Consider the following 13717-nt stretch of genomic DNA (forward strand, 5'->3'; position numbering starts at 1 on the left):
TGGACTCCTCCATCGCCAGACCACAACAACACGACGGTTGGAGGAAGAACGCCTCATCTTCCGCCTAGGAACCCTCCAACCATAAGGGATGAACTCGGATTTCACCAGTTTCCTCATTTCCCCTCCCCCCACCTTGACTCAGTCAAATCCCTTGAATTCAGCACCGCCTTCCTAACCTGCAATCTTCTTCCTGACCTCTCCGCCACCACCCCAGTCTGACCTATCACCCTCACCTTGACCTCTTTCCACCTATCACATTTCTGACGCCCCTCCCCCAAGTCCCTCCTCCCTACCTTTTATCTTAGCCTGCTGGACAAACTTTCCTCTCCTGAAGAAGGGCTTATGCCCGAAACGTCGATTCTCCTGTTTCCTGGATGCTGCCTGACCTGCTGCGCTTTTCCAGCAACACATTTTCAGCGCTGGTGAGCAGAGGAGCCCTGGCTGGAGCATCTTACTTTAGCCACCATAATGAACCCCAGGATGAAGCTGCTTATCATATGAGGAGCAGGTTAAGTACTCTGGGTCTGCATCAATGGAGTTTAGAAGGATGAGGGGGTATATGATTGAAACTTAGTATACTGAGAGGCTTGGATGGAATGAATGTGGAGAAGATGTTTCCACTGGCAGGAGAGACTTGGACTTGAGGGTACAGTCTCAGAGTGAAAAACATCTTGAGTATTGCAGAAGAAGATCCATTTTGCTAAAACCTTTCATGTTCCACCCATCGGCACTGGTGTCCTTGTACACTAATCAATGAAAATAGACCTGTGCAACAACAACTCAGAAGACAAATAGTATATTGGTCTTCACTGCAAGAGGATTTAAGTTCAGGAGTCTTCTCTTGTTGCCATTATTCAGGGCCTTGGTGAGACCATTTTTGGTGTATTTCCTGCAGTTTGGATCACTCTACCGGATATATTTGCCTTCAAGAAAGTGAACCTCTGTTGCACTAAGCTGATAGGTCAGTCCCGCCATTCCGTCTGTGATGAAAGATTATTCAATTAAGCTTGTATTCATAACAAATTAGAAAGATGAGAGCGGATCTAATTGAAACGTACAAATTCTAACCTGGCCGGACGGACTAGATATAGGGATGATGTTTTCCCTGTTTGCAGGAGTCTAGAACCAGGGATCGTGGCTTTAGAATATGAGGTAGACTACTTAGGACTGAGATGAGAAAATATTTCTTCATTCAAAGGGTAGTGAACCTATGGAATTTTCTTCAGAAGTTGTGGAGACCAAGGCACTAAATATATGAAAGAAAATTTTTTTTTAAATTTTAAGGGCATCAAGGAGTATGGAAATAAAGTGGGAATATGTCACTGAGATAGCAAATCAGCAGAAATCCTGTTGAAGGGCAGAGACCTTCCAAATGGCCTGCTATGCAAAGGCATTGGACTATTAATCCAGAAACTCAGGTAATTTTCTGGGGAGCTGGCTTCGAATCCTGCCATGGCAGATAGTGGAATTTGAATTCAAAATAAAATCAGGGATTAGGAATCCATTGATGATCACAAAACCATTATCAATTGTCGGGAAAAATGCTTGTTTACTAATGTCATTTGGAGAAGGAAACAGCTGTCCTTACCTGGTCTGGCCTACATGTGACTCGACCCACAGCAATGTGGTTGACTCTCAACTGCTCTCTAGTAATTCAGGATGGACAATAAATGTTGGCTAAACTAGTGATACCTTCATTCCCATGAAGATGTTTTTTTTTAAAAAATCCTAATTTCTATATTTTTATGCCAGAATGTCAATAATGGGAAAAGCCAACAGCTATACTACATGAGAGACGCTACTCTTTGGTAGCCAAGTAGACTCTGATTGATAGAGTGTTGCTGTGGAAAATGTAGCAGATAATGATTGACTACTAATTGCGAGACTCTGTTTAAATTTGAAATTAGGCAGGTTGACTCTGGTCAGGGAATTCCCCTGAGAAATGAATCTGCAAAAGGCTGTCACCTATTTTGATCTTGAAACAGTGTGATGATGTTGCCCCTTTAACAAGGTTATTTTGTCCTTGTTTTTTTTTAAAAGAGGGGTCGTAAAAGCAGAGGTGTCAATATGTCCGGAAGTGGCTACTTAAAACAGTGGAAGGGAAGTGGCAGTTCAGGGTTTTTTTTTCTAGTTTGGTTTGTTTCTAACAGAACCTACTGGTAATGAAAGCAGCTACAGTGAAAAGAAGGTTCCATGCTTCAACAGATATTTCTCGCCTGACTCTTCTCTCTGAACTCTCTCCTGCCTATAAGAGCCTGTGTTTGAATTTACCTTTGGCCAGGGGGTGTGTTTATGGGATGTGGTGGGAATTGGAACAGCTCCTATGTTAAGTTGCAATATTAAGTCGGTTGGATTTTCAAATAAGTTATTCTAAGTTCTGTTTTCTTTTATTTGTGTTTCAACCGTTGTGTTTAAATAAATTCTGTTTTGCTTAAAGCTGAGTAGTTTGACCAGCTGCATTACTCCTGGAATATCTGCTTACATCTACCTTTAAAATTAGAAAAAGTTAGGGTCTAGGCTACCTTAAAATGTTTTGAGGGGGTCTGGCCCGATCAATAAGAACAGGCATACTGTGCACATTTATCCTATCAGCAAAGAACAGGGCCCTATGTATTAACATATGTAGTTTCTGGTACATTCAAAATTGGCATACTGCAAGCCTAATAAACAAACCTAAGCTGGTTCTTCAAGTTGTTCTTCACACACAAGATTATGTAGTAAATGTTGTCCAATTGTAGAATCACATATAATGTTTGACACTATTGCAGGTTTTGCAAGTGTGGGCTGGTTGGGTATGGTCAGTACCTTACTTGTTCAAAACAGCCAAAGGGATATGCTGCTAGGATCCGCCAGTCTTGTTGATGTACAGACGATATAACTGGCATCACATTGGTGCTGGCACTCATACAGCATATTATTCATTTATGTGATAGGCAAAATGTCTTTTTGGCTTGATAGTCACATTTTGTTGTGGCAAAGACCACTTGTGTTGCTATTGTGTAGTAACAGTGTGAAACAGCTGTCCATGATGGGACACTACAATTGAACCACCATGTCCTCAAAATGAACTTATTTGCTGATACAGTCTTATGTTTGTACACTATTTCATACTCTCACACTCTCATTATTTAAACATCATCTCATACAACTGCCTTATGCTTTCCCCTAAAATCTCCCATCTCCAAATGAGGATATGCTGCAGCTCTTTCGAACCCTGGTTAGACCACACTTGGAATATGTTCAGTTCCAGTTGCCTCATTATAGGAAAGATGTGGAAGCTTTAGAAAGAGTGCAGGAGAGATTTATCAGGATGCTGCTGGACTGGAGAGCATGTCTTATGAAGAAAGGTTGAGGGATCTAGGGCTTTTCCCATTGGAGCGAAGAAGAATGAGAGGTGACTTGATAGAGATGTACAAGATGTTGAGAGGCATAGACAGAGTGGATAGCCAGAGACATTTTCCCATGGCGTAAATGTCTATCACGAGGGGGCATAATTTTAATGTATTTGGAAGAAGGTTTAGGGAAGATGTCAGAGGTAGTTCTTTACTCCGAGAGTAGTGGGTGCATGGAATGCACTGTCAGCAGTGGTAGTAGAGTCAGATACATTAGGGACATTTAAGTGACTCTTGGATAGGCATAGAACATAGAAAAGTACAGCACAGAACAGGCTCTTCGGCCCACAATGTTGTGCCGAGGATTATTCCTAATCTAAAATAAAATAACCTAAGCTACGCACTTCTCAATTCACTGCTATCCATATGCATGTCCAGCAGTCGCTTAAATATCCCTAATGACACTGCTTCCACCACCACCGCTGGCAATGCATTCCATGCATTCACAATTCTCTGTGTAAAGAACCTACTCTGACATCTCCTCTATATCTTCCTCCTTATATCTTAAAACTATGACCCCTCATGCCAATCAGTCCTGCCTTGGAGAAAAGTATCAGGCTATTGACTCTATCCATATCTCTCATTACCTTGTATACCTCGATCAGGTCACCTCTCTTCCTCCTTCTCTCAAGAGAGAAGTCTGAGCTTAGTCAACCTCTCTTCATAAGGCAGCCCTCCACTCCAGGCAGCATCCTGGTAAACCTTCTTTGCACCCTTTTCAAAGCCTCCATAACTTTCCTATAGTAGGGTGACCAGAACTGGAAACAATATTCCAAGCCTGGTCTCACCAGGATTTTGTAGAGCTGCAGCAAACCATCCCCCCCCCAACCCCATTAATGCCACAACACCATATGCTTTCTTAACAACCTTATCCACTTGGGTGGCAACTTTGAGGGATCTATGCACTCGAACACCAAGATCCCTCTGTTCCTCCACACTGCCAAGAATCCTGTCTTTAATCCTATATTCAGCATTCGAGTTCGACCTTCCAAAATGCATCACTTCGCATTTATCCAGGTTGAACTCCATCTGTCATTTCTCAGCCCAGCTCTGCATCCTGTTTCTGGCACTCTGCAGCCTGCAATAGCCCTCGATACTATCAACGGCACCTCCAACCTTTGTGTCATCTGAAAATTTACTAACCCGCCCCTCAACCTCCTCATCCAAGTCATTCATACAAACTACAAAGAGTAGAGGCCCAAGAACAAGAGCCCTGCAGGACACCACTCACCACTGACTTCCAGGCAGAGTACTTTCCATTTACAACCACTCTCTGCCTTCTGTCGGCCAACCAATCCTGAATCCAGACAGCCAAATCTCCCTGTATACCATACTTCCTGACTATATGAATGAACCTACCATGGGGAACCTTATCAAATGCTTTGAAGTCCATATACACCACATCCACTGCTCGACGTTCGTCGACCTCCTCAAGGAACTGAATAAGATTTGTAAGGCACGACCTGCCCTCAGAAAGCCACGCTGACTGCCTTTAATCACACTATGCTTTTCCAATTAGTCATAAATCCTATCCCTCAGAATTCTTCCCAAAACATTGCTGACCAATGATGTAAGACTGACTGGTCTGTAATTTCCAGGGATTTCCCTATTACCCTTCTTGAAAAGAGGAACAACATTCGCCTCCCTCCAAACCTCCAGGGTATGACTCCCGTGGAGAGCGAGGAAGCAAAGATTTTCGCCAGCAGCTTAGCAATCTCCTTTCTTGCTTCCCCGGAGCAACCTCGGATAAATCTGGTCTGGTTCTGGGGATTTATCAATCTTAGTGTTTGCCAAAATTTCCAGTACATCAACTTCATCAATCTTGATCTGTTCAACCTGTTTCCCAGCTCCTCAAGTTTTCATCCACAACAAGGTCCGTTTTCTTAGTGAAAACCGAAAAAAAAAAACACATTTAGGGCTTCTCCTATCTGTTCAGACTCCACACATAAGTCCCCTATGCTATCTTCCCCCGATCATTCTCTTGTTCCTCACCTATGAGTAAAATGGCTTTAGGTATTCCCTATTTCTTCCTGCCAAGCCTTTTTTGTGCCCCCTCCTGGCTCTCCTCAATCCATTTCTGAGCTCTTTTTTAGTAAGCCTGTAATCCTCTAAAGCTGTGCTAGATCCATGTTTCCTTCACATTACCTAAGTTGCCTTCTTCCTTTTAACGAGAAGCTCCTCTGTTCTTGTCATCCAAGGCTCCTTAACCTTACCCCTTCCTGCCTGTCTCAGAGGAACAAATTTGTGCATCACTTGCAACAACTGCTCCTTAAACTGTCTCCACATGTCTGTTGGGTCCTTTCTGCGTCATAATTTCCTTTTCCCAAATTAAATATCCTCCCTTGGTAACTGCTCGTTTCCCTCTCCAAGGCTATGATAAACGTGAGACAATTGTGGTCACTGTCACCAAAGTGTTCTCCCACTGCGAGATCTGACACCTGTCCTGGCTCATTGTCAAGCACCAAATCCAAAATGGCCTCTCCCCTCGTTGCCTGTCTACATACCGAGTAAGGAAACCCTCCTGAACACACCTGACAAATATGGCTCCATCCAACCCATCTGCACTAAGGAGGTTCCAGTCAATATTGGGAAAGTTGAAGTCCCGCATAACAACAACCCTGCTACATGTGCATTTTTCCAAAATCTGCCAGCCAATGAATTCTTCAATTTCCCTACTGCTATTAGGGGGTCTTTAGAAAACCCCCTATGAGGTGGTTGCTCCCTTGGTGTTCCTAACTTCCACCCATACAAACCTTCCTCAACAACCTTCATTTCTGTAGCTGTGATGCACTCTCTGATTAACAATGCTACACCCCCTCCTCTTTTTCCATCCTCCCTGTTCTTTTTGAACGTTCTAAACTCTGGAACATCTAGCAACCATTCTTGCCCCTGTGAAACCCACGTCTCCGTTATGGCCACAACATCATAATCCCAAGTACCGATCCATGCTCTTAAGTTTATCACTCTTATTTCTGACACTCCTTGTGTTAAAGCAGACACACTTTAACCGATCCCTTTGTTCCAACACATGTTTAACCCTCCCAGTAGATTTACTCCATCCTATCAGTTCCCCATATCTAACTACCCCCCTCTCAGATATGTAGCTGTGGTTCCCACCCACCAACCAAACTAGTTTAAACCCTTCCAAACCGCATGAGCAAACCTCTCACCCAGGACATTTGTGCCCCTCCAATTCAGGTGCAACCTGTCCTTCATGTACAAGTCCCACCTTCCCCAGAAAGTATCCCAAATGGTCCAAGTATCTGAAGCCCTCCCTCCTGCACCAGTTGCATAGCCACGTGTTAAGCTGCACTCGCCTGTTCCTCACCTCACTGTCTCGCAGCACCGGTAGCCAACCTGAGAACACTACTCTATTCCTCCTTCTCTTCAGCTTCCAACCTAGCTCTCTGTGGTCACTTTTCAGATCCTCAAACCCTTTCCTGGCTAAATCATTGGTGCCAATACGTACCACGATTTCTGGCTGCTCGCCCTTCCCCTTCAGAATCTTGTAAACCCGATCAGCGACATCCCGGATCCTGGCACCAGGGAGGCAACATACCTTCCGGGAGTCCTGTTCCTGACCATAAAATCTCCTGTCAATCTGTCTAACTATGGAGTCCCTGACACTAGCGCTTTTCAATTCTCCCCACTTCCCTTCTGAGCCTCAGTGCCAGAGACCTGACAACTTTGGCTTTCCCCTGGTAGACCGCCCTCACCTGCAATAACCAAAACGGTATACTTATTGCTGAGGGGAACGGCCACAGGGGATCCCTACTGTATCTGTTAGTTTCCTTTCCTCCCCTGGACTGTAACACTGCTGTCCTTATCCTATCTTTGAGGAATGACACCTCCACGTACATCTCAATTTCTCCCTCAGCCTCCCAGATGATCCGCAGTTCATCCAGCTCCAGTTCCCTAACTCTGTTTTCGAGGAGCTGCAGTTGGGTGCACTTCCCGCAAGTATGGTCGGCAGAGACGTGTGTCGTGTCTCTCACCTCCCACATTCTGCAGAAGGAACATGCAACTGCCCTAACATCCATACCCCGCTAATCTGAAAGCCCACACAGGATTAAACAAGGAAGAGAAGAAATGAAAAAAAAATGAAAACCTGAAAACTTACCAAGTTTACAGAGTCTTAGTAAGGTTAGTGGAGGTAGGTGGGATGTAGGCCCTATGGTGTACGGTCTCTGGTTTAGATCTCACCCACTTAAAAACTTCCTGGCAGCCCTCGTTTCTCTCCGCCCTCTCTCCTCGCCGCTTTGTTCAAAATGGAGGCACAACTCTCGAGCTAAGTCTCTTTTTTAAGTGGGAGAAACTGACTTACCTGGCAGCCCTTGTTTCGCTCCGTCCTTTCTCCTCGCCATTCTGTTCAAAATGCTGCATATGGAAGATTTTACATTGAAGGGTATGTAGGTTAGTCTGATCATAAGAGTGGGAATGAGAATGACACAACATAGAGAGCCAAAGGGCCTGAACTGTGCTATACTTTTCAGTGTTCTAAATCCTGCCCCACCCGATATTCATTCAAACTCCTATCTACAGCTCTAGTTATTGACTCAACTGTGGTTCAAATGAAGCACATTCCAAATGGAACAGCTCATCCTTTCCTAGTATCGTTGGTAATGCTTAATTATTTGAAACTCATTTTCCCATCAGATCTTTGAGCCAGGTATTCAATTATCTGATCATATTTACTATATGCCAGTTTGCTGCTGATTTAGGTAGTAATCCAGAGAACAGTATGGTTCTGCTATTTAGTCTCTAGCTGAAGATAGTGCCTTTATCCTACCTACACATGTGTACCTATTTGAACCTTAATAACTGGCTCCTTCCTCAACCATTCCAACTTCTGGAGTTAAAAGCAAAGTATTTGTAATGGCAACCATGAAAGTGTCATCTAGTGTCAGAAAAACCCATCTGGAAAGAAAATCTGGCCTTAACTGGTCTCAATTAGGAGTCCAGATCCACAGTTACATGATTCACTTATAAATGCCCTCTGAAATGATCTATCAGGCTACTCAGTTCAAGGGTAATTAGGGCTGGACAGCAAATGCTACCCTTCCCAGTGACATCCAAATCCTTTGAAAGAAAAAAGGAAAAATATGTTCAGAATTGGGGAAAGTTGTGAATATAAAACTGAAGATTAATTGGCTGAATGCATGTAGGATTTGTACCAAGACAGAAGAGTCAATGACACAAATGAAAATAAACATAATCACAATCAAATTTTACCCTGAGGTTTCAAAGTGACCAATACTGGGAATTGACTATTCCAGCGTGCTTGACATTTCTGAAAGTTACTAGAAAGAAAAAGGGATGGTTTAATATATTGTGTAGCACTGTAATGATGGTTTAGTACTGTAATGGGAAATACTCCTGGCTGAGGATCAAGATGTAGAATCAATTTGAGTAGAAATATTCAGCAGCAAGAGAAAAAGGTGTTGGTGGAGTCTATACAGTAGCGTCTCTGTAGGACTAAGTATAAATCAAGAATTAATGGAGCTTGTAAGCAAAATACTGCAATAATAGGGATTAACTTTAATCTTTGTATAAATAACCTAGTTTGCCATTCTATTATAGGATTTCTGGCAATGTAACAGTTATTCAGTAATATCTCCTTACAGAGGGGTTGCTGTCTTTTGGATGAATTATTAAAGCAGGTCTTATCCGTTTGTCTGAAAGAGAAGGATTCCATGGAACTATTTGAAGAGCAATAACACTCGATCATTTCCTCAACTAACAGCTCGAAACATTTGAGCTGATCATTTATCTCAGTGTGTGTTGTAAAAGTGTGTGCAAAACTTGGCTGCGACATTGTCCAATGTTACATAAGTGACTGAGCTTCAAAATTAATTGTCTGTGAAGCATTTAGAAACATCCTGAGGTCATGAGAGTTACTATTATTAAATGCATTCATTCTTCCTTTCATACATATAGCTGAACAGATTGCATTGATATGAGCAGTTCGATTTTTAATACTCTGCTGTCCAATTTTTTTTTTTCAGGTACAACATTGAACGGATGCCGGATGACTATGGTGCCCCCAGATTTTGAAAAGGCAGCAAACTTATGTTTACATCAAAAGATTGGTGTTTGCTGTTTGTCAATACCTCTGTACCTGTTCAATAAAAGCTTGGGGCACGTACAGGTTCCACAAAATTGTATAAAAGAGTTTTGTTTCATCGTAAATTAAGTTATTATTTGGAGAAGTTTTAAACTAAGTGGGATTGGCTTCCAACTTATTTTTCTTGAATGTTTTCTACTCCTTGTTTATGGGTCCATCTGGTGACATTCCAGTGCCAAAGATCTAAAAATTCCAGTTCATCATCTTGGCAATGAGATCAAATTGAAGAAAGTGACACCTAGGCCTCATTTTGTCATCTTCATAATGTCATGCGATTATTACTTCCAACTGGAGTATTATTTACCAATTGGAAATGGGAACTTTAAATGAACCACCCTAAATCTAGGAAACTTCCCGCTCCTCCGCCCTTGAGCCCTGCCCCTCCAATCGCCACCAGGACAGGTCCTCACCTACCACCCCACCAACCTCCATATACATCGTATCATCCGTCGTCATTTCCGCCACCTCCAAACGGACCCCACCACCAGGGATATATTTCCCTCCCCTCCCCTATTAGCGTTCCGAAAAGACCACTCCCTCCATGACTCCCTCGTCAGGTCCACACCCCCCACCAACCCAACCTCCACTCCCGGCACCTTCTCCTGCAACCACAAGAAATGCAAAACTTGCGCCCACACCTCCCCCCTTACTTCCCTCCAAGGCCCCAAGGGATCCTTCCATATCTGCCACAAATTCACCTGCACCTCCACACACATCATTTACTGCATCCGCTGCACCCGGTGTGGCCTCCTCTATATTGGGGAGACAGGTCGCCTACTTGCGGAACGTTTCAGAGAACACCTCTGGGACACCCGGACCAACCAACCCAACCACCCCTTAACACTTCAACTCCCCCTCCCACTCAACCAAGGACATGCAGGTCCTTGGACTCCTCCATCGCCAGATCATAGCAACACGACGGCTGGAGGAAGAGCGCTTCACCTTCCGCCTAGGGACCCTCCAACCACAAGGGATGAACTCAGATTTCTCCAGTTTCCTCACCTTGTCTCAGTCCCAACCCTCGAACTCAGCACCGCCTTCCTAACCTGCAATCTTCTTTCTGACCTCTCCATCCCCACCCCCACTCCAGCCTATCGCCCTCACCTTGACCTCCTTCCACCTATCGCATTTCCAACGCCCCTCCCCCAAGTCCCTCCTCCCTACCTTTATCTTAGCCTGCTGGACACACTTTCCTCATTCCTGAAGAATGGCTCATGTCCGAAACGTCGATTCTCTTGCTCCTTGGATGCTGCCTGACCTGCTGCGCTTTTCCAGCAACACATTTTCAGCTCTGATCTCCAGCATCTGCAGTCCTCACTTTCTCCTATAATAAAGCCAGCTCAACACAGGTGAAGAATTGAATGAATATCATTGTGTGTGCTTGAGAGGTAATGATTTTAGTATTTTTGCCATGTATAATTTTGTACAGATTTACTCTTCAATACTACAGTTAAACAATTATTATCACTGTAACTGTTCTTTGGTTTGTTTTGGACCTGTAGTTGATGCATTTAAACATTCAATTCAAGCCCAGGAAATAATCTTACCATTGTACAAACCCGTGCACAGTTATGGACAGAGCACTGTGGGATTATCTTTCCTGTTCCAAACAATTATGATTTCTCGTGCATCTCGGGTTGGAAGGGAGTTTCCACTCTGACATTCCTGGGCAATCAAAAGTAAAGCAGGAGCTCACTTCAGCTCTTTACAATTTTATGCTGTGCCTTTGAGGTAATATTTTTTACCTAAGTCACACGTGTATTAATTACAAATTAAAATGACTGCTATATGTATTTGCCTTGCACCCTTAAAACGTGGTTCAAACCTTGAAAAGTTAACCCGACACCACAATGAAGGTTTTTTTTACCATTCAGGTTTACGGTGATTTTCAGTAAGAATGGTCAGAGATTTACTGTGCGTCCATACCTATTAGCAAGTACCTGTACCGAGACTTTTTGGTTTGTTTTCACTTGAAAGGATTTAAAATTTATTTTTCTTTCTTTGAAAAGGCAATCCTTGAAGATTGAGTTTGCCCACCTGCAGAATTAATGCACAAATAAAATCAGTTTAATTGCAAAGAGAAGAGACCATTTTTTCCAAACATCAGTAAGAATTTTGAATTTATTATATATAAAAGGCTATTTATTGAAATAAGTAATTTTAATCTGGAAGCCTCAACTTCGACCTCTGAATCTAATGTGTGCCTGCCTTTCCCTCTGAGTCAATCAGGGGTGCTGTATTACAGATAGATAGTAGGTTGTATACCAGCAAAGTTAAAGTTAGTGAACTGGCCATTTTAGTTTAGTTCAAAGTCAACAGTTCTGCACGCTGACTTCAGTGAACCTGGGAGCATGATAACATTTGAGGAGATGTTCTAAGAGCCGTTTAATTGTGTTGTTTTGCATGATGTTAAGACACAAATGTGTAATGATGTGAAAAGGGGAGAAAAGCATTCTGCAGGAATGTACAATTCAAAATTGGAATTTCTTCCTTCACTTAGTCTTCTCTTCCATGATAGTCAGGCTTTTAAAGTTCACATTGACATGATCTACTAAATAATTCCGGTTGATTCAAGGTGTCTCTTTTTATTCATCTTTACTTTGTTGGTAGACTGCACTATAAAGTTGACAGCATTGTTAACATTACAATTACAAAAAATGCTCATTTGAAGAGACACCTGGAAAGTGGAAAAATACAAAATGGCAAATTGCCTCAAAATTACCAGTTGCTTTTAAACTAAGTCTGTGTCAGGTTGTAAGTTTGCTCACTGAGCTGGCAGGTCTTTTTCTTTTCAGATATTTCGTCACCATGCTAGGTAACACCATCAGTGAACCTCCGATGAAACGCTGGTGTTCTGTCCCACTTTCTATTTGTGTCTTGGTCTCTTAAGATGATTGATATCATTTCTGGTTCTTTTTCCCAGAGATTGGTAAATGGGGTCCAAATTGCTGTGTTTATTGATGGAGTTCCGGTTTGAATGCCAGGCCTCTGTGAATTCACGTGCATGTCTCTGTTTAGCCTGTCCGAAGATTGATGTGTTGTCCCAGTCAAAGTGGTGTCCTTCATCTGTATGTATGGATACTCGTGATAGCTGGTCCTGTCTTTTAGTGGCTAGTTGGTCTTCGTTTACAAAATACCATGCAAGGACTGTAACAAACACTACATCGGACAGACAGGCAGAAAACTAGCCACGAGGATACATGAACACCAAAAGACATGACCCACTATCACTAGTATCCTTAGGCACAGACGAAGAAGAACACTACTTCAACTGGGACAACACATCCATCTGATGACAGGCTAAACAGAGATACGCATGGTATTTCTGAGAGGTCTGGCATTCAAACTGGAACTGTATGAATAAACACATCAGTTTGGACCCCATTTACCAACCTCTCAGAAAAAGAACCCACCACAACAGACCAAGACACACAAATAGAAAGTGGAACAGAACACCAATGCTTCACCAGAGACTAACTGATGATGGTACCTAGCATGGTGACGAAACATCTGAAAAACAAACCTACCAGCTCAGTGAACAAACTTACAATCTGAACATCAACTTGAACTACAAGTCTTCTCAAAATTCATAAATCAGTGTCCACAAAAATGCTTGGAAAATGGTCCTATTCAATGCTTCAGTCAAAAGCAATTTAATAGAGATTGAAGTTTCACATCTGCAAAATATTCCTCCAGAAAACCTGCGCAATAGGTCAACTTCAATCGATCTAAGTGTATATCAGTATCTTGCCTGATGCTGGGTGATTGGTGTCACCTTTGACTTCAAGATCATGTCCAATCTCCTATTTGTGCCATTACTAAAACTGCTTGTTACCTCATTCATCACTTGTGTCACTGTTCATATGCTGCTAAAACCATAATTCATGCCTTTGTTACCTCTGGTCATGACTCTTTCAACACAGCCAAACTGGATTTCCACATTTTACCCTCTAGAATGGGGTATTTCACAACTCTCATGGCCATGTCTTTACTAATACCAAGTTTCACTCCCTGTCCCCTCTGTACTCTCATACTCTGATCTACATTGGTTCCTGGCCAAGGAATGTCTTCCTTCACTTTGAACTTCTCAGTCTTTTATCAATTCTTTCAATGTTCTTGTCTTGCCCAGTTCCACAAACCCTGGGATACCAGCATTAAATTTATTCTGGCCTTTTGTACATGCCTAATTTGGCTGAAACTT

At 42.7% G+C, this 13717-nt stretch overlaps 1 protein-coding gene across 3 annotated transcripts in view; it reads left to right on the plus strand.

Annotated features, from left to right (window-relative positions):
• fcf1 (FCF1 rRNA-processing protein) overlaps positions 1-9556 on the plus strand; it is a 23001-nt gene extending 13445 nt beyond the window's left edge. For all 3 annotated transcript variants that reach the window (XM_043697108.1, XM_043697110.1, XM_043697111.1), the window contains exon 8: positions 9398-9556. In XM_043697108.1, the coding sequence (XP_043553043.1) occupies positions 9398-9446 (49 nt within the window). In that variant the 3' untranslated portion in view covers positions 9447-9556. The remainder of the gene's footprint in view (positions 1-9397) is intronic.
• Positions 9557-13717: the final 4161 nt, after the last annotated feature.

The sequence above is a fragment of the Chiloscyllium plagiosum genome, chromosome 10, assembly GCF_004010195.1.
Source record: "Chiloscyllium plagiosum isolate BGI_BamShark_2017 chromosome 10, ASM401019v2, whole genome shotgun sequence".
NCBI classification, from domain to species: Eukaryota; Metazoa; Chordata; class Chondrichthyes; order Orectolobiformes; family Hemiscylliidae; genus Chiloscyllium; species Chiloscyllium plagiosum.